Raw genomic sequence first — 17,468 nt, 5'->3', positions numbered from 1 at the left:
AAGGAGATCAGGGCAATTAATAAGGAGAAGTAGTAGCACTACCAGGATAAGATTCATTTAAAGCCAGGATAAGATTTGTTGGCTACCCAAATGGCATTTCTGACTTCAGATAGTAGTATCATGCAGGATTGGTACTGTATTAATGGAGCTTGGAGTAAGTCTATGTTTAATTATTTCCATTATGGGGTAAACAGTACTTGAATTAAGACAATTAAGCCGACTGATGCAGTTTGGTTTACAAGATAGATGGGATGGGAGATCGAGAGCGCCTCAGAGGACAAGGAGAGTTGTAGGGTGATGTTACTGGAGAGAGCCTCAGAGCATTGCCTGCCAAGCCCGCTATGTTGTTTAAGCTTCGGGATTTTTCATATCCTTTTATGAAAAAATGCACAGACATCAGTTGAATTCAACCAGAAAATAGACAAAGACAAACAATATCATGCAGGGTAATCAAAAGTGCTATTTTTGAGCTCAAAGAATTTGTTTACAAAGAATTCAATATTGAGACAATTTACAACTCTAAAAAAAAAAAAAAAATGAAGCTCACTGTAGTTGTCACTTCCAAAAGATTAAACCAGCTATCACAAATTACTGTTGCAATACTTCAAAATCTATTCGTTCGCAGATTACAGTCTGTATTGATGTAATTTTGGCATACAAAATATCAGAAAGCTTTTAAGAATTAGGCAAAGCAACTTAAGTAAGATATAAATTTGGCAAATATTTTTAAATTTCAGAATATGTTCCTTAAAAAAAAATGAGCTATTTTTTCTCTTTTCACTTTTTATTATTACTAAGCTAATAAAGCATGCTTAACTTTAAGTGGACAACTCTTTTCCAGCATATTTAATCTTCCAGCCTTATGGGGTTAAAAGGATGATTCCTAAATAATGGTTTTTAATGCCATTATCTAGATGATGTAGAATGAATGCCCATTTCTAATCCCTTGTATTTAAAAAAAAAAGTAAAAAAAAAAAAGAAAAGAAATGAATATAAATTGAGTCATAATTTTAGTAAATTAAAGTCTGATTTTGATTATATATTTTCAGCTGACTCTCCCCTGCCAGGAATTGAGAACAATTTGATCTTAATCCACCTTTTCTTTCTATTATTGTGCATTCTAATCTTTTGTTCATGATCATCATGAATTTACAGAATGAAAGATACTTCCCGCAAGCTCTAACCTATTGATTTGCCTTAACTACTCAAGCAACATCCCATCAAGGTCACCTTTGGAAGGATTCATATATTGCAGTATTTTTTATTAGGAAAGATTAGAGCCAGGTAAATGAGGAAGGGAGTACCTAGTATAAAGTTAGAAGTAAAATTGTCTTAAAAGCCAGGCAACTATTAACTGAAAAAGTAGTTATATTATACAGCTTAGCAAATAAATGTTCTGACAGCTCCACTGAAAAAAGTGTTGTAGATAGGAAAACTAAATAGCTCTACTGTGGGGTAAGATTGGAATAATAGGAACCTCTCCCTACATATACACCCACAAACTTTCAGCAGATTAGATGTCTTCTTTGATATTTTGTAGATGGAAATTTATGTCCTCCATTAACTACAATGAAGTTCTCTAGGACATAATTTCTGCTAATTATCTGCCTATATATTTTGTGAGTATTTTGAGCTATAAAGCATGGGAGGTGGTATATATTTCATTCTCCTTTGGTAGCTAATGGAGTAATTAATGGGAGAATGTCTTAAATAATTAAAAAGGAATTGCAAGTCATTTTTTCTTACATAGGGATCTTCACGTGCCTGGAGGGCTAGTTATCACTACTCTTCTGTAATGCGATTGGAAATATAACTGAAAATTGTAGAAAGAAATTTATACAAGTTGACTTGGATTTTTAGTGTAACCGAAAAATGTAAACTAGACTATAAACATTGATTGGTTTTGATTAAAAGCAAACTAGTGAATATGTATGAAACAAAGAGGTTGTTAATAACTAAAATTCATCCTTATAAAAATGTACCTTTCGTCCTCACTGTCACTGTGTTCTCTATAAGACTTCCAAAAAGGTAAAAAATCTGTTTGACAATTTACATTAATCATGCTAGTTACATGTAAATCTTGGTTGCCATTCTCAATGTTTACTTTTCTGAATTATAGTTATTAACATAAATATTATTTATTCTATTTATAGGTCTTTTATTTTTAATAACTATGATTTCAATGTCCATTTGAGAAGGCTTCCCTTATAATTTAGTAACAAGTATTTAATTAGTAAAATTATAAGTTATTCATATAAATATATTGTTCCTTTATTCTGGAGGTTCATTTATGAACACAAAATTTGATAAAATTTTGCCTTATCAAACTTCTACTGAATGGAATGACTAAAAATATAATTCATGAGAATAAACAATGTTGAACCCAATACATGGTATACACTTTATACAGCTTTTAAGAGCACATATTAGTTTGGGAGAGTATTGAAACTTCCTATTCATGTACTATCAATGGGTATGTTTGTGTTCATGTAAAATGATTTCATAAAACTACTATATAAATAAAAACACAGGTTCTAAGTTTTGGGAGTTTACTCTTTTAGGGAATCCACATGTTTTCTTAATGTATGCCCAACTACATTTACATTTGTTGATAGAAAAATAATACAATGGGAATGCAGTCATTTATCTCATGTACATAGGGGAGAATTTTCATAACTCTAAAATCAGGTTAAGGTAGAAACCAATTTGAAAGGCAAGGAAGAAATCATATAGGAAATAAATATCTGAGTAGGAGTAATAGGAGACATCTCTAATCTACATAAAGGAAAAAGGAGAAGAAATGAATGAATTTCTAATAGACATGACAAAATAAGACACTGAGAAGATTAAGTGAAATTAGCCAGAAATGTTATCAGACCTAGGAAAAGAACACAAATCTGCAAAAGAATTGGGCAAGAATGAAAATGAAGTTGATTATGGTGAGAAATGACAAAGAATAAAAAGCTCATAGATGAGTTTTCAAAGATGTTCTCACTGATAGAATTTGTATTTGTGAAATAAGATTGAATGTATAGTTTTCTCATATAAACTGAATATCTTATGAATTGCTTTGCTCATGAAAGTTTGCTACTTTATGGAAAAACTATATTTATATAGTGCTTTATAATTTGCAGTCTTTTTTCAAATGTGATCCCCTTTGACAGTTTAAAATTCAAAATATTTTCTAACCTAGAAAAAAAAATTCTATCTAGATCCTTAAACATGTAACCCTAGTATAAATATTGCATGTGATACTTTATTGAATGATGCTCAAAATGCACATAAATCTAACCACATATTACATAAAAATACATATATACATATATAAGTATATATGTATATACACGTATAGTGATTTAAGATTACAATGCACTTAAAATACTATGTTCTATATTATTAGTTAGATATTATTATTTAATATATGTACATATATTTTGCTCAAATACTATGACAGAATATTAACTATCTTTATAAAATATTTAAAAATTGTTGTAACATGATATTTAAATGTAAAATAGCAAAAACTTAAATAAATCTATTAAGATGATTGAAATACATTTTGGTGCAAGGGATAGAGGTAGAGATTGAAAGTTCTTAGAATGAAGAAGGATTTAAAATATTACATATTAAAGAAACAAAAGAAGAGTCCTTTGTCTTCTCTTTCACGACTCACAGGTATGGAGACAGAAAGAACAATGTAAAGTGCTCAGAAGAAATGAAAGAGAAGCACAACATGGGTAATGAGCTATTTCAAAGAAAGTAGTCATCACAAAATAAATATTTTAGGCTTAAAATGGTAAAGTATTCAATAGGAAGAAACTGCAATGAATAGCAAATAAGCACAATATTTTAAAAATGCACTTGCGCTAACGTGAAAGTTTTGGAGTGGCTTTTCGTTCAAATTCAGTCAACTGCATAAGAAATTATTATTTCTTCATAAGAAATTAATAGTTCTTCCTCTATTCTGTCAGTAAACAGAGAAAAATAACCATGACACTAAAGCCACTGGAATTCTCAAAGTAGGAGGTAATCTAAGAGCATACCAGCACTTTGACAATGGTGGGTTATAAGTGTCACAAAACTATTTCTTAAGGAGAAGAAAAGGGTCCAATTGTTGGTTCGTAAAATTTACTAAAACAAAAACAAAGACAAAAACTAGCACCTAAGGAATAGTCATAGGCACCTGGCACAATCTAGGGAAATGAAACTGTGCTGGAGTGGAGCTTCAGTATCCTGTTATATTCCTTAACAAAGATGTCTGTCCGATACAATGTATTCATTCAACAAATATTTATTAAGTATCTTCTATGTGCCACGCACTGTTCAGTGTCAATTAAAAAAATAAAAAACTTAGAATTATTACTGCCCTGAAGAAAAATTCCATCAATACATTTTGTAAGTACACAAGTAGCCTTTCCAGTGATTGGGTATATTGTTCTACATGGCTGAGGATCTTGTACCTTAGCAACCTTCTGACATTCAGGTAAACCACTAGGAAAAGTTGCCCAAATACTGGATAAGAGACAACTAGAGTACATTTAATGTTTTACTTTGAAAAAAGCTTTATTATTGTTTTAAATTATTAATTATTTATCAAATATATGCATAGTGTCAATTAGTGAGTTTAATTCATTGTAGGAAAAAAGATAACTTTTAAAGACTGCTGAATCCATTGTATTAAAGTAATTAGACGAGTGACTTAATTTTTAAATACTTCATTACAATTCTGCCCATAGACAAATGAAGAAACAAAATGTAAAAAAAAAAAGAAGGGTGAAATGCCTTTTAGATATGACAATCAAGTTGGCTGTTATGATATGTATTTTTAAATGTTTATAAAGAGAGAAGATATGATGAGGAAAAGAGCACCATGATTGCACAGTTGCTCCTAGAAAATGATGAAAGAGCATTTTACAGCACTCCATATATTTGCAGCATTTAATTGCTAAGTCACCTGTTAGGATCTGATTAAATGCATGCCTACCTTTCCTGATCCCTCCATCAGAAGCACACGTGTAATCACCTGTCGTCAGTAGGAAACATGTTTCCCCTCTTCTGTGTTTGTCTCTGGTACTAGAGCGTCTGATGGGGAGCCTTTCTGGGGGTGATAATGGCGGCTCACTTCCTGTACTGTCGTCACCTGATAACACTGGTCACAGCACCATGCCCATTGACAGACAGTGATGGATGAGGAAATGAGACAGTACAAAGAGTTTACGCCGAATGTCCATAGTACAGTCACTCGATATACAAAACACAATAATCACATCATGATAAGAAAAAGAATTTTCATCACTCATTACAAAAATTTATGTGGAGCAAAATGGAAATGTACTGAAAAGGAGAGAAATGTTGTTTGGGAAATTTTAACTTCATTTTGGATTTTATCTAATAGGACAATAACTTTTACAAAATTAATGTGAATTCAAAATAAGTGTGATAATGAAGTAGCACACAAGTTAATATCTTTCCATTTTTGACATGTTATCTAGTTAATGCAAATAGACATCTTTGAAAGTGGAGCCTACTGAAGGAAAAACTCCTAAGTAAATATTTGTCTTTGCAGTGCTTTAAGACGCATGCTTTTATTATTTTCTGAAAGTAATTTTCCCCAATAAATTGTAATGAAAATAATCCTGAAGTTCACAAACTTCATGTCCAAGTTCTCTATTTTGAGGTGACATAATATTTTTGAGCATACCAGTGGAAAAAGATCAACTTCTCAAATGCCCTTGAAACCACTGTTTACTTCTATATGTTTTTGCCAAAGACTTTCACATCCTATCAGCCTAGATACTAACTTATAACAATGTTTGCTCAGGCTGAGAGTGTGTCCTCATTTCCATGCCCTTCATAAGGGCTCTGCGCAAGTACGTGAGAGCAGTCTAATGAGAGCAGTAACACCAACTAAATTTCATCTTTCATAAAGACATTCCTGGCATAACAATTCTCAGATACATATTGACAGAATTTGCAAAACAATCTACTAAATAAACATAAGGACTGCGAATAAAATCTTTGAAAAAGCAATTCAGTTCCAGCCAGTTTTTTTTTTTCCATGTACCCCATAATAACTTTTGGAAGCTAAGGAGGGAACCTGTGAAAATGTCACTTGCCTTTTCTGTTTGTTTGTTTCCTTGCTTGCTTTGTTTAATTGTTGTTATTTCTAAATAATGCAAAATTATTCACATGGGATTCTAGTAAGTCATTTTTCTACAAGAAAAAGATCAAACCTATCTAAGTTATAGGGAATGCATATACCTTAACTTTTCATAGTGGACAAAACCTAAATTGTGTAAACTACAAAATATTTCATCTGTAGTAGACATAATAGACTAGAGATGACACTATTGACTATCAGTTTGGCAAACTGAATGTCAGCTTACAATCAACCCTAGATTATTTATGACAATAGAGAGGAGTAGCAATTCAACTAATTCAAGCAGTAAATCATCCAAAACTGAGTTCTGGGAGGGAACAAAGCCCAATGCAGAGTGCATAAAAAAGGAAATCCACAGAGAAATTCAACCTTGCCATTGATTAGCCAAAGCAGATCATCTAGCCCCTGAATAATGTTGGGCTGATTATATTACATAGCACCTTACCCAATCCAAAGCGATTATATTGAAATATCCTAATTTAAGAATAATGAAAACTTAATGAACCCTCCGTAATATTACTGAGGAAGCTATTTACTTTGAAAAGGGACATCTTACATATCACCTCTTTGGTGTTTAGGCCTTTGAAATGTAAACGTCCATTCTTCTTACGAATTAGGTTAAAATGCATGGCCCCATGTGGCAGAGATAAAACTGAGACAAACACGCCAAGCCAAATGGTATGGAGATCAACATTTTGAGAATGAAGGATGGAAAATGTCCAGTATCGTACCATCACATCGTGCAGGGAAACAAAGAAACATCGGCACAAAAGCAACAAACAGGCAAAAGAAAATATTGGTACCATCAGCAAAGGGCATTCCCACTAAAGCAGGAGAGCTCTATAGCCAGCTATGCAGACTTCTACTTAGGATTCATTTAGAAAAGCTATAATCTAGCTATCTACAAGCCTGACACAAACAAATTTTTTGTGAAGGGGTAGAACGGAAAACTCATGAAAATTTGCGGAAAATGAGAATGCTTGTCTTCTATTTCAGGGACATACTGGTCTATAAAGTATTTAATGGCATGCATTTGAAATCGTGCCTTACCTGATCTGTTATGTTCCGGAAGCCGATTGTCTTTGCCCAGACACGTGTCACCCTGTGTGCTATTACAGGCCATATTTAATTCTGTCTTGCAAAATGTAGGCGAGGTTGCCTGAGGGGCAGGAGGGATGTGCTTCTTTCTTTTTCTTGGAAGTTTCTGCTTCGCCATTGCCAAGGAGTAGTACATTCCAAAATTGTTGACAATGACAGGCACCGGCATGGCTATTGTCAGTACTCCAGCCAGAGCACACAGGGCTCCCACAAGCATCCCTGACCACGTTTGGGGGTACATATCTCCATAGCCCAAGGTAGTCATGGTCACTACAGCCCACCAGAACCCAATAGGAATGTTTTTGAACTGCGTGTGCTCACTAGCTGAAGGGTCATTGGGTTGAGCTCCTACTCTCTCCGCATAGTAGATCATAGTAGCAAATATCAAAACTCCTAGAGCCAGGAAGATGATCAGCAGCAAAAATTCATTAGTACTTGCTCGAAGCGTGTGTCCAAGCACCCTCAGACCTACAAAATGGCGGGTGAGCTTGAAGATTCTCAGGATCCTGACAAACCTGACCACCCTGAGGAAGCCAAGTACATCTTTAGCAGCTTTGGATGACAGCCCACTGAGTCCCACCTCTAAGTAGAAGGGTAGGATGGCCACAAAGTCAATGATATTCAAGAGGTTTTTGATGAATTCAAGTTTATTGGGGGAAAAAACAATACGGACTAAAAATTCAAAAGTAAACCATACCACGCACACTCCTTCTACATACGTCAAGGCAGGATCTGTTTCGATTTCATACTGTAGAACGACACTTGTGCCATTGATGACTGGTTCTGTCTTGTTTTTAACAATATTGAAAGCTTCGTGTGTCTCCAGGCAAAAAGTTGTGATTGAAACCAGGATGAAGAATAAAGAAGCAAAAGCAATAAACTGTAGAGAAAAAAAAAAAAAAGAAATAAAAGAAGAAACACAGAGTGATCTAAACATAATATATTTCAATCCAAATCTAAATGTATCAATTCCTGTAGTAGAAAAAGTATAAACATATATTTGAAGATTTCACTTGGCATGTTTCTCAAGTGTAAGAAGACGTGTAGGGAACATTCATTAGAGTTGCACTGATGATATGTTTCAAGTTCTGTTTTCAGCTTATATAGGCAAAAAGTTTTGATTTATGTTGGAAAATAATTTGACTCTTTTGTGTAAGACACTATACCTGTGAAAAGAGCATAAAAATCCTTGCAAAAGAATGTTAAAGGGCAACAGGCTGAAAAAAAAATAAATGTAGACAATGGCTCCAGATATTTTTTACCATCCTAGAGATCTTCACATATTAGATCAAGATTTACAACCATAAATAAAAGGTACAGTCCACACTGATAGAAATTTGGTAGCCACCCATATTTAACTGTAGGTTTCTTCTATAATGTTCAGATTGTCATGAGGTATGAACATGAAAAAAAAAAATTTGAGCTATGTTACCATTTATATTATATCAACTTAAGGCAGAGTCTTGTCCAAAAAAGCAAATCTAGGAAGAGGAGGCATCGAGACTGAAGAGAGAGAAAGAGTTAAGGAACAAATTAAAAGGCAGTCTTCTTCCTGTCCTGAAAAAGAACTCCAAATGTTAAAGTAATATGTTATAAAGTTGCAGGATTTTTTTTAAATTCAACATTTCTTTGGTCAATAATATATGAATACACACCTACTAATACAGAATAATAATAAAAGCTCTCACTTATATAGTTCTTACTAGCGCCAGACAGTCTTCAAAGCAATTTACGTAATTAACTCACGTCAACACTCATAACAACACTACACCATCACCTTTTACAGTCACAGAGTTTGTCACTTCTCCAAAGTCATAAGATTACAAAGTGATAGACCTGAGACACTAACTTGGTAAGTTTTGCCCCCAATTCTGTTCCCATAACTACCAAACTCTCAAATGTAGAATACAAATATGTTGAAACCTTTATTTTTCTTGGTATCACATACTTCTTAATATTAAAGATCTGAAAACTTGAAACCCAGTTGTTTTAGTAAATGGCACTGTTGCCATTTGTCAGCACCAGAGGCTTTCAAAGAAGCTGGCAGATTTCTGGTGCTCTCTGATAATGCTCTTAGATTGAGCATGCTTAATGAATACCAAGAGACTATTCCTTGAATGTCTAAACAAATGAATTATTCAGCAGGAGGAGGTCATCAGTCAAGTGGAGGGAGACCATTATTTAGAAATAATAGGGTATATCCCAAACCCAAAGCTCTTCCCTAATATCCTGCATCTCAACCATGACACTGAAAAGATCTAAGTTTCAAGAAGAGATTGAAACCACCTCTTTTTTTGCCCCTGGTTGATCTTCAATGGACGAGATATACAGATCTCGCCAAATACATGAGATACACAAAAAGACTAAAAAAAAAAAAAAAAAATTTTGGCCTGAGATTATCTGCTTTAAAGAACTACACAAATACCTGTGAATAAACAAAGCAACGGAATAGTTTCTAAATATACACAATTCTAAGACACAAAACTTTAGAAACCAAAAATTGTCTGTTTTTATGTCATTGGAACTTGCATTTATAAATATTTTTATTAGCATAATTTAAAGAACTACATGATGATTTTTGTATTTGTATTATTCTTCATTGTAATCTTTATAACTCAGTATATCTTTAGCTTTTAAAGACTATGTAAATCTGCTGGAGTGTGATAGTACTATAATCGGAAACTAAAAAGAGTATAAAGAATGGAAACAAACTTTGATATTCCTGGAAATATACAACATTCATCTTAGAAGTACCTCATTATTTTGCTTAAAAATCAGCTTGATAGGTCATTTTTTATTTATAAAGGCTAAGGACACTAGGTATGGTCTAGAACAAGAGTTGTAACTGAGAACCAAAGTATGCTTCATAATAACATGGTAGGAAATTGGAAGTTGGCCTCTATCAGCCTGCAAGTGAGGACCTTGGAAGGAAGTTGAATTCTGAAGAGAAGGAAGTGGAAAATGTCTCTAAAGTGAAGGAGGAGAGGCCCATAATATGAGCACAAACAATTGAGAAATCCCCCCACAGGTACAGCAGCAGAACTTTGGGAGACCAATGGAGAATATTAAATTCTAAGATGATGCTTGCTCTGTTAGGCCTTCAGCAAAAGGTGGTTGTACAAAACAGCTTGGTGTTGAAGGTGCTTTGAGTAATGAAGGCATTGGACCATGGGAGAAAAAAAGAGGACATCAGTCAACCACGAGAGGCAAAATACGTACTGAGATTCAAAACCATAAGAGAGTAACAAATAAAAGTAAAACGTAATAAGGAGAAATGCAGCTCCCAATAAAGTCCTTGGAGATATTGGGAGACAGAGCTTCCCATGGAATGAAGAATAGGGTCTCAGTTTATTAGGAACTTAGTTGGAGTATCAAATGAAAGGGTGACTCCAGAAACCTTGAAGATCTAGAATTATCCAGAGGCCACATTTGGATTCCTTTAGCAAGGAACTTGTGCACTTTACCTGAACTTAAATCTAAGAGTCTTGGATATAGAAAATGTCTTCTTTTGTTCCTGACTCACTGAGTTAAGCCGAGAATGGTAAATATGAGGTTAGATTGAATAATATTTTTTAAAAATTAAGAAGGAAATAAATGGGGAAAAAGAAGGTTTTATTTGTTTTTCCTCTTCACTGAACTGGGAACTGTTTAAGGACTGGAATGATGTCATATTCATTTCTGTACCTCCTGCTTCTGTCACAGTAGTTAGTATTTAGTATGGCTGGATCGATGAATAGAAGGATGGAAAAATTAATAAAGAATGAATAAATTAACAAAATAAGGTAGACTATATTCTAGTGAGGATAAAAATGATGTGAAAAAAGGAAATAACAGAAATGAAAAATGAAAGTCCGCATATTGAAGCAAAAAAGCCAAATTTACAGCTGAAGCAAACTGAATTGGCTTACAGGTCCAAATGTTGCCAATGTTAGCTTCCATTCATTCTGTTAATGAAGTTTGTATCTTACCAGGGAGTTGGGGAAGAAACTTATACTGCCATCTTTCTCTTCCTTTTCCCCTGTGATAAGACCACAGACTCCTACAAGCATTAAATGAAAATAAAAAGAGGCATGTTAAATACTAATTAAAATGTTAGAAAGCTTTCCAGACAAAATGTAGCATGTTGACTGAATTCACAGAACTGATATTTCACCCAAGGCAGTTTCAGGCTGGGAATATCCTACTAAAATATTGGCTTGTGCGTCCAGTGAGTAGTTACTTTTTCTCCATAAGCTCAGTGCCCATGCTTAGCAACATAGAGTGCCCCAAACTCTCTCTCTCTCCCTTTTTTTTTCCAATTAGCAATTATGGAGTAGAAGTCCTCAGAGTCCAGATTCTACATAGAAGGTATTAGGTCAATCAACCTCGAAGCAAACATTCAAGTAGAATCTCCAGGTATATATAATAGGCTGAGAGAAACAGGGGGAAAGTGTGGTATATTTTTATGTTTCATCATTTTCTGTTTCAGGTTAGCATTAAAATATATGTAACTGAACTCAACAACTAACATTCTCTAACACCATACACAAAAATAAACTCAGAATGGATTAAAAACCTAAATGTAAGGCCAGATACTATGAAACTCCTAGAGGAAAACATAGGCAGAACATTTTATTTTTTTATTAGAACTATTCTTTTTTCTTCTAGTTTTATTGAGATATAATTGAAGAACACTCTTTGACATAAATCACTGCAATATTTTTTTGGATCCATATGCTAATGTAAAGGAAATAAAAGCATAAATAAACAAATGGGACCTAATTAAACTTAAAAGCTTTTGCACAGCAAAGGAAACCATTGACAAAACAAAAAGATGACCTAATGAATGGGAGAACGTACTTACAAATGATATGAACAATAAAGGATTAATATCTTACATATATAAACAACTCCTACAACTCAACATAGAAAAAACAAACAACTCAATTAAAAAATGGGCAGAAAAACTGAATAGACATTTTTCCAAAGAGGAAATGCAGATGGGTAACAGGCACATGAAAAGATGATCAACATCACTAATCATCAGGGAAATGCAAATCAAAACCACATGAAATATCACCTCACACCTGTCAGAATGGCTACCATCAAAACACAAATAACAAGTGTTGGCAAGGATGTGGAGAAAAGGGAACCCTTGTATGTTGTTGTTGGGAATGTAAATGGGTGCAGCTGCAGTGGAAAACAGTGGAGGTTTCTCAAAAAACTAAAAATAGAACTATCATATGACTCAGCAATTCCATTCCTGGATATATATCCAAAAAAAAGAAAACCCAAAGCATTAATTCAAAAAGATACATGCACCCCAATGTTCATAGCAGCATTATTTACCATTGCCAAGATATGGAAGCAACCTAAGTGTCCATCAACAGATGAATGGATAAAGAAGATGTGGTGTAGAGAGACACACACACACACACACACACACAATAGAATACTACACAGCCATAAAAAAGAATAAAATTTTGCCATTTGCAACAACATGGGTGGTCTTATAGGGCATTATGCTAAGTGAAATAAGTAAAACAGAGAAAGACAAATACTATATGATACCACTTATATGTCAAATCTAAAAAATGCAGCTAGTGAATATAAAAAAACAGAAGCAGACTCACAGATATAAAGAACAGACTAGTGGTTACCAGTGGGGAGAGGAAGGGGGGAGGGGCAATATATAGGGGTAGGGATCAAGAAATACAAACTATTAGGTATAAAATAAGCAACAAAGGTATACTGTATAATACAGGGAATATAGGCAATATTTTATAATAATTGTAAATGGGTATAAACTTAAAAAAGTGTGAATCACTATATTGTACACCTGTAACTTATATAATATTGTACAGCAACTATACTTCAATATTAAATAACCAGCTAGCTAAATAAATAAAATTGAACTTAATAACTAATTCAAAAGCTCCAGAACTTAAAAACATAATGAGAACAAGACTCATTAAGTGACCCTTCTCCATGCTTCCCTAGCCCAGGATCACTGATGATACTGTAGCAATTTTCACACACTCAAAGAGAAGGATTTAACATCTATCCTTAGAGCCAAGGACAAGGCCTAACCCATGACAAGAAGTAGGTGCTCAGTTCTTATGAAATTAGTAAAGCAGCACTTTTAAAAATATTTATTTGTTATGTAAAAATTCTGTTGGCCACAACACGGAATCTGTCTTTAAAAGTCACTTCTTATTAATTCACAGTCAGAAATATGGACCTTCATTGCAAAACTTAAAGGGAGAAAAAATCTGAAGAAAAATTAAATTCACCTCTATTTTTTAATGAAAGTCAATGAGATAATTTAATACTTGGAAATAAACTATGAGAATATTTTTAAGACAAGTTACTTAAATATATGCTAAGGAATTTGTTTTCACAATCCCACATGAGGTACATCTGTTTTTAGTTTGTATTTCGAGAGCTTAAATGAAATCAATACACGAGAAGAGCAAGGACTTCCAATGATGAAGTATCAGCGCGCATAGTGCCTCCTGATCCAAAACCTCCACTTTTAGAAATTTGCTCGGGTAAAATATGTATATAAAAGTACAAGGATATATGTAGGGCATTAATTTAAGCATTACTTGTACCCGAAAAGACCCAGAAAAATGTAAATATTCCTAGTCATTGTATTGTCATAAAATCGCATCACAAAGAATGATGTAGTTCAATACATACTGACACAGAATGATCACTAATGAAACATATTAAACAACAAGTGGCTCATAGTAAATACTAAGTATCTGATTCTATTCTAAATGGCTGTGGCACAACAATACACAGAGTCCAATCCCATTTCTTTCTTTATGTACAACTAGTGTATGCAAATAAATAGAAACACTATATTCTCAGCAGTGGTGATGTCTGGGTATAAGAGTGGCCTCAGGTGAGTGTGTTGCTAATGGAGAATCATAACTGATTTTATAAATGCCTGCAAAGTTTACATTTTTCACAAAATTTTGATCATGTATTTTAAGTTTAATTTTAAAACAAAATTCAAAGAAAGTAATGACCAAGAGAGGATTAAACCTGGATCTTCATTCTCAATGACCATTAAGCTGATTTTATTTGTCCATAGAAATTATACATTTGCAAATTTTCTTCTTTTCTACAGCACCTGAAACTCAGCAGATGCTCTTAATTATGTACATATTCAAGGCCCTTGTTCTACTTTTGCCGTAATTAACAAGTGTGGTGGTGTTTACAGAAATGTGGTCTCTAGAGAGAGAAAAAGTCTCTTTCATTAGTAAGTCTATCCTCAAAGGCCAACCAAACAGGGAAAACTAGAGACCAGTGTCTGCTGGTTCCATGCAGAGTTGACAATTACTTTGACTTCTTTTGAAGCTGGTAAAATCAATTTCTCTTCATCCAAGTTTCACCATTTAAAAGCAGTTCCACAAACTTAACTGCATTTATTGTAGTGAATTAGATTGAAGAAAGCTGATCACATACATGGTTACTAAACTCAGAAATCAGTGAAGAAGATTAAGCTACAGGTAACTGTACATAATCATGTGTGTGTTTATAACAAGTTATATGTTTTATGTCTATATCTACATATAAAATGTGTTATATGTATGGATATATGTGTATTATACACAGTAGGTATAGATTAAATATAGACACAAATATATTATATAGATAGGCATAGAAACAGACAAAAAACCCAAAAGACATAGAACAATATAAGATTTAGATTCTGTAAATCAAGAAACTATACCCCAATATTTCCTTTGGCTACTGAGACTTATGTGGCCCCTAATAAATATCTTCAATCATGTTTTTTGGTACCTTTATCCAATATATATACCATTCTCTTACATTTTTTTTTTCTATGCCACAGACTGATTTCATTGAAATTTTAGTTGTTTGTTTACAGTCAAGGCCTATCCACTCACACCCAAGTATAATTTTCCAGGATACAGGCAAGAGAGGCCTGTACATAATATTAGTTTTATCATAATGGATTGTTATATTCAAAGTTAGGGAACTAGAATTAAAAGTCATCAAATATGAATATACAATATCATTTACTTCTCTAAGTCTCACAATGAAATGTAAAGTGTACAATTAACATACTTCATGAAAATAATTTTTATAACCGTTTCATTAGACTGAAGAAAAATTCTATACCTTTTGAGTCATAAGAATAACAGATTATATATAGTCATTTCACAACATAAACATGAATTGTATACCCTAAATTCTAATTATTGAAAACTCTCCCCAAACCAAATTTTCCATCTTTAGCATATAGTAATTTGTCTTAAATTTATTTTTTAAATGATTCAGTTTGTCTTGAAATGATATGATGTACACCACCATGATCTAGGATTTTACATAAGGGGGCATATTTTAAGCCTTATGTACCCCAGTATATCTTTCTTTAGACTAACAATTACTTTCCAAAATGAATTATTTAAGGATCCTTGATTTTACTCAGTTGAAAGTGAGAGAGATTAAGGGAGGATTAGTTGAAGGTGAAGGGAGGTGACTAGCTTTCAAACACCTGCCAAAGATTCACTGACTCATAAATCTGTTTCTTTCAACACTATGGTGCTGTGGTTAAAACACACTCTACCCAGTGACATGAATGGCTGTCTACCCTGCAGTGTCACCTCTGCTGTACACCACAGAGTGTCCCAAGCTTCGGTCTCAAATACATTGTTCTCTTTTTGCCATATCTGCTTGCTCAGTAATTCTTTCTATAAACGGGACCTGTGCCAAGGTAACTGGGTCCTGAGAGTCTTCCAAGCCCAGGCATAGCTCCAATGGATCTGGCCGTTCCACAAACAGATTAACATATTTGTTAGGGCTTTAGTATTCCCTCCTCCTCAAGATGATTTTTTTTTTAGTGGACATCTGCTCTTCCTTGCTACAAAGCCTGTGTCAGGACCTTCCAGTCCACTCTAGTCTACCTCCACAGGTATCCCTATGTGGATAGAGGACACTAGAGTTTCAATTCCTCCTCTACCTGAAGATCTTGGGCATCTTGCAAATAGTTCAAATTCTTCCCAGAGGGCAGAGGCAAATTTTCTATATTCCACAAAACAAAAGCCTATGTGTAACTTGTAATTTCGTTACGAGACGCAGAAAACCATATTTAAAATCGGGAGGGGATTGATTGGCTGTGTAATTGGAAACCCAGTAGGGTCGACCTTAATGCTGCTTGCCTTAGCGATTTAACTATATCAACAGCTATCAAAGTGTGGCCTGGGGACTTCTAGCGGTCCTCAGAACCTTGTTTGGGTCTACAAAATCAAAATTAGCTTTGTAATGATATTAAAATGATTTTTGCCTTTCTCATTGTCACACCAGTTTACAGGGAAGTTTTCCAGAAGCTACATGACATGTAGTATTACAACAGACTGAATGCACAAGGAGATATGAGAATCCAGCCATCTTCTATTAAGTCAGACATGAAAGAGATTTGCAAAAATGTAAAACAATGCCACTCTTCTCACTTTATTTTTTCTCTTTCAGAGATGCTATTCTTTTTAAAAATTTATTTTTTATTAAAAATACATTTGCTCACATCACTGAGTTACATCCTAATCCAGGAAAATAGGTATCTCCTGACCCTTCTATATATAGCTAATAGGACCCAACAGTGACTCTATACAAGATCACAAGGTCTCCAATGTGATTTTCAATACAATTAGCTGCTTTACTAGATAAAAAACCATGCATTTGTCATATTAACACTTTTAAAGCTGTCATGAATGAACTGAACTCTAACCAAAGGAATTCTCGGCATTTACAGAAATCTGGAATAATCAGAAATATCTGCGTCCACAGTTTAAATATTGAAATCTCTGGAAATCTGGTAATCTCATCTACTTCCACAATTCCAACTGCCATCAATGCATGAAATGTCAATCTTCAGGTTATACCTTTTCTTTGTGATTTATAATCATAATTCTCCAAATCCATACAGTTCTTCAGTCTCAGTAAATTAACAAATAATATGGAGGTAATCAAAACAATGGCTCTATTAGTCCAGGTTCTCCAGAGAAACAGAATCAATAGGATATTTATAGTATATAAAAAGGGATTTATTATGAGGGATTGGCTCACAAGATTACAGAGGTTGAGAAGTCCCATGATCTACTGTCTGCCCCCTGAAGGCTTAGAAAAGCCAGTGGTGTAGTCCCAGTCCAAGCTTGATGGCCTCAGAACCAGGGCAGCCAATGATGTAAGTCCCAGT

At 33.9% G+C, this 17,468-nt stretch overlaps 1 protein-coding gene across 1 annotated transcript in view; it reads right to left on the bottom strand.

Moving 5' to 3' along the window:
- Positions 1-235: 235 nt before the first annotated feature.
- Positions 236-17,468, bottom strand: part of KCNC2 (potassium voltage-gated channel subfamily C member 2) — a 183,391-nt gene continuing 166,158 nt past the window's right edge. Inside the window, exons 3-5 of the mRNA XM_060164766.1 lie at positions 7,211-8,138; positions 4,985-5,149; positions 236-372 (exon numbers count right to left, since the gene is read on the bottom strand). Of these exons, the coding sequence (XP_060020749.1) occupies positions 236-372; positions 4,985-5,149; positions 7,211-8,138 (1,230 nt within the window). The remainder of the gene's footprint in view (positions 373-4,984; positions 5,150-7,210; positions 8,139-17,468) is intronic.

The sequence above is a fragment of the Lagenorhynchus albirostris genome, chromosome 11 (genome assembly GCF_949774975.1).
Source record: "Lagenorhynchus albirostris chromosome 11, mLagAlb1.1, whole genome shotgun sequence".
Classification (NCBI taxonomy): domain Eukaryota; kingdom Metazoa; phylum Chordata; class Mammalia; order Artiodactyla; family Delphinidae; genus Lagenorhynchus; species Lagenorhynchus albirostris.
The sequence above is the reverse complement of the archived record's forward strand: the minus strand, read 5'-3'. Positions and strand labels throughout refer to the sequence as shown.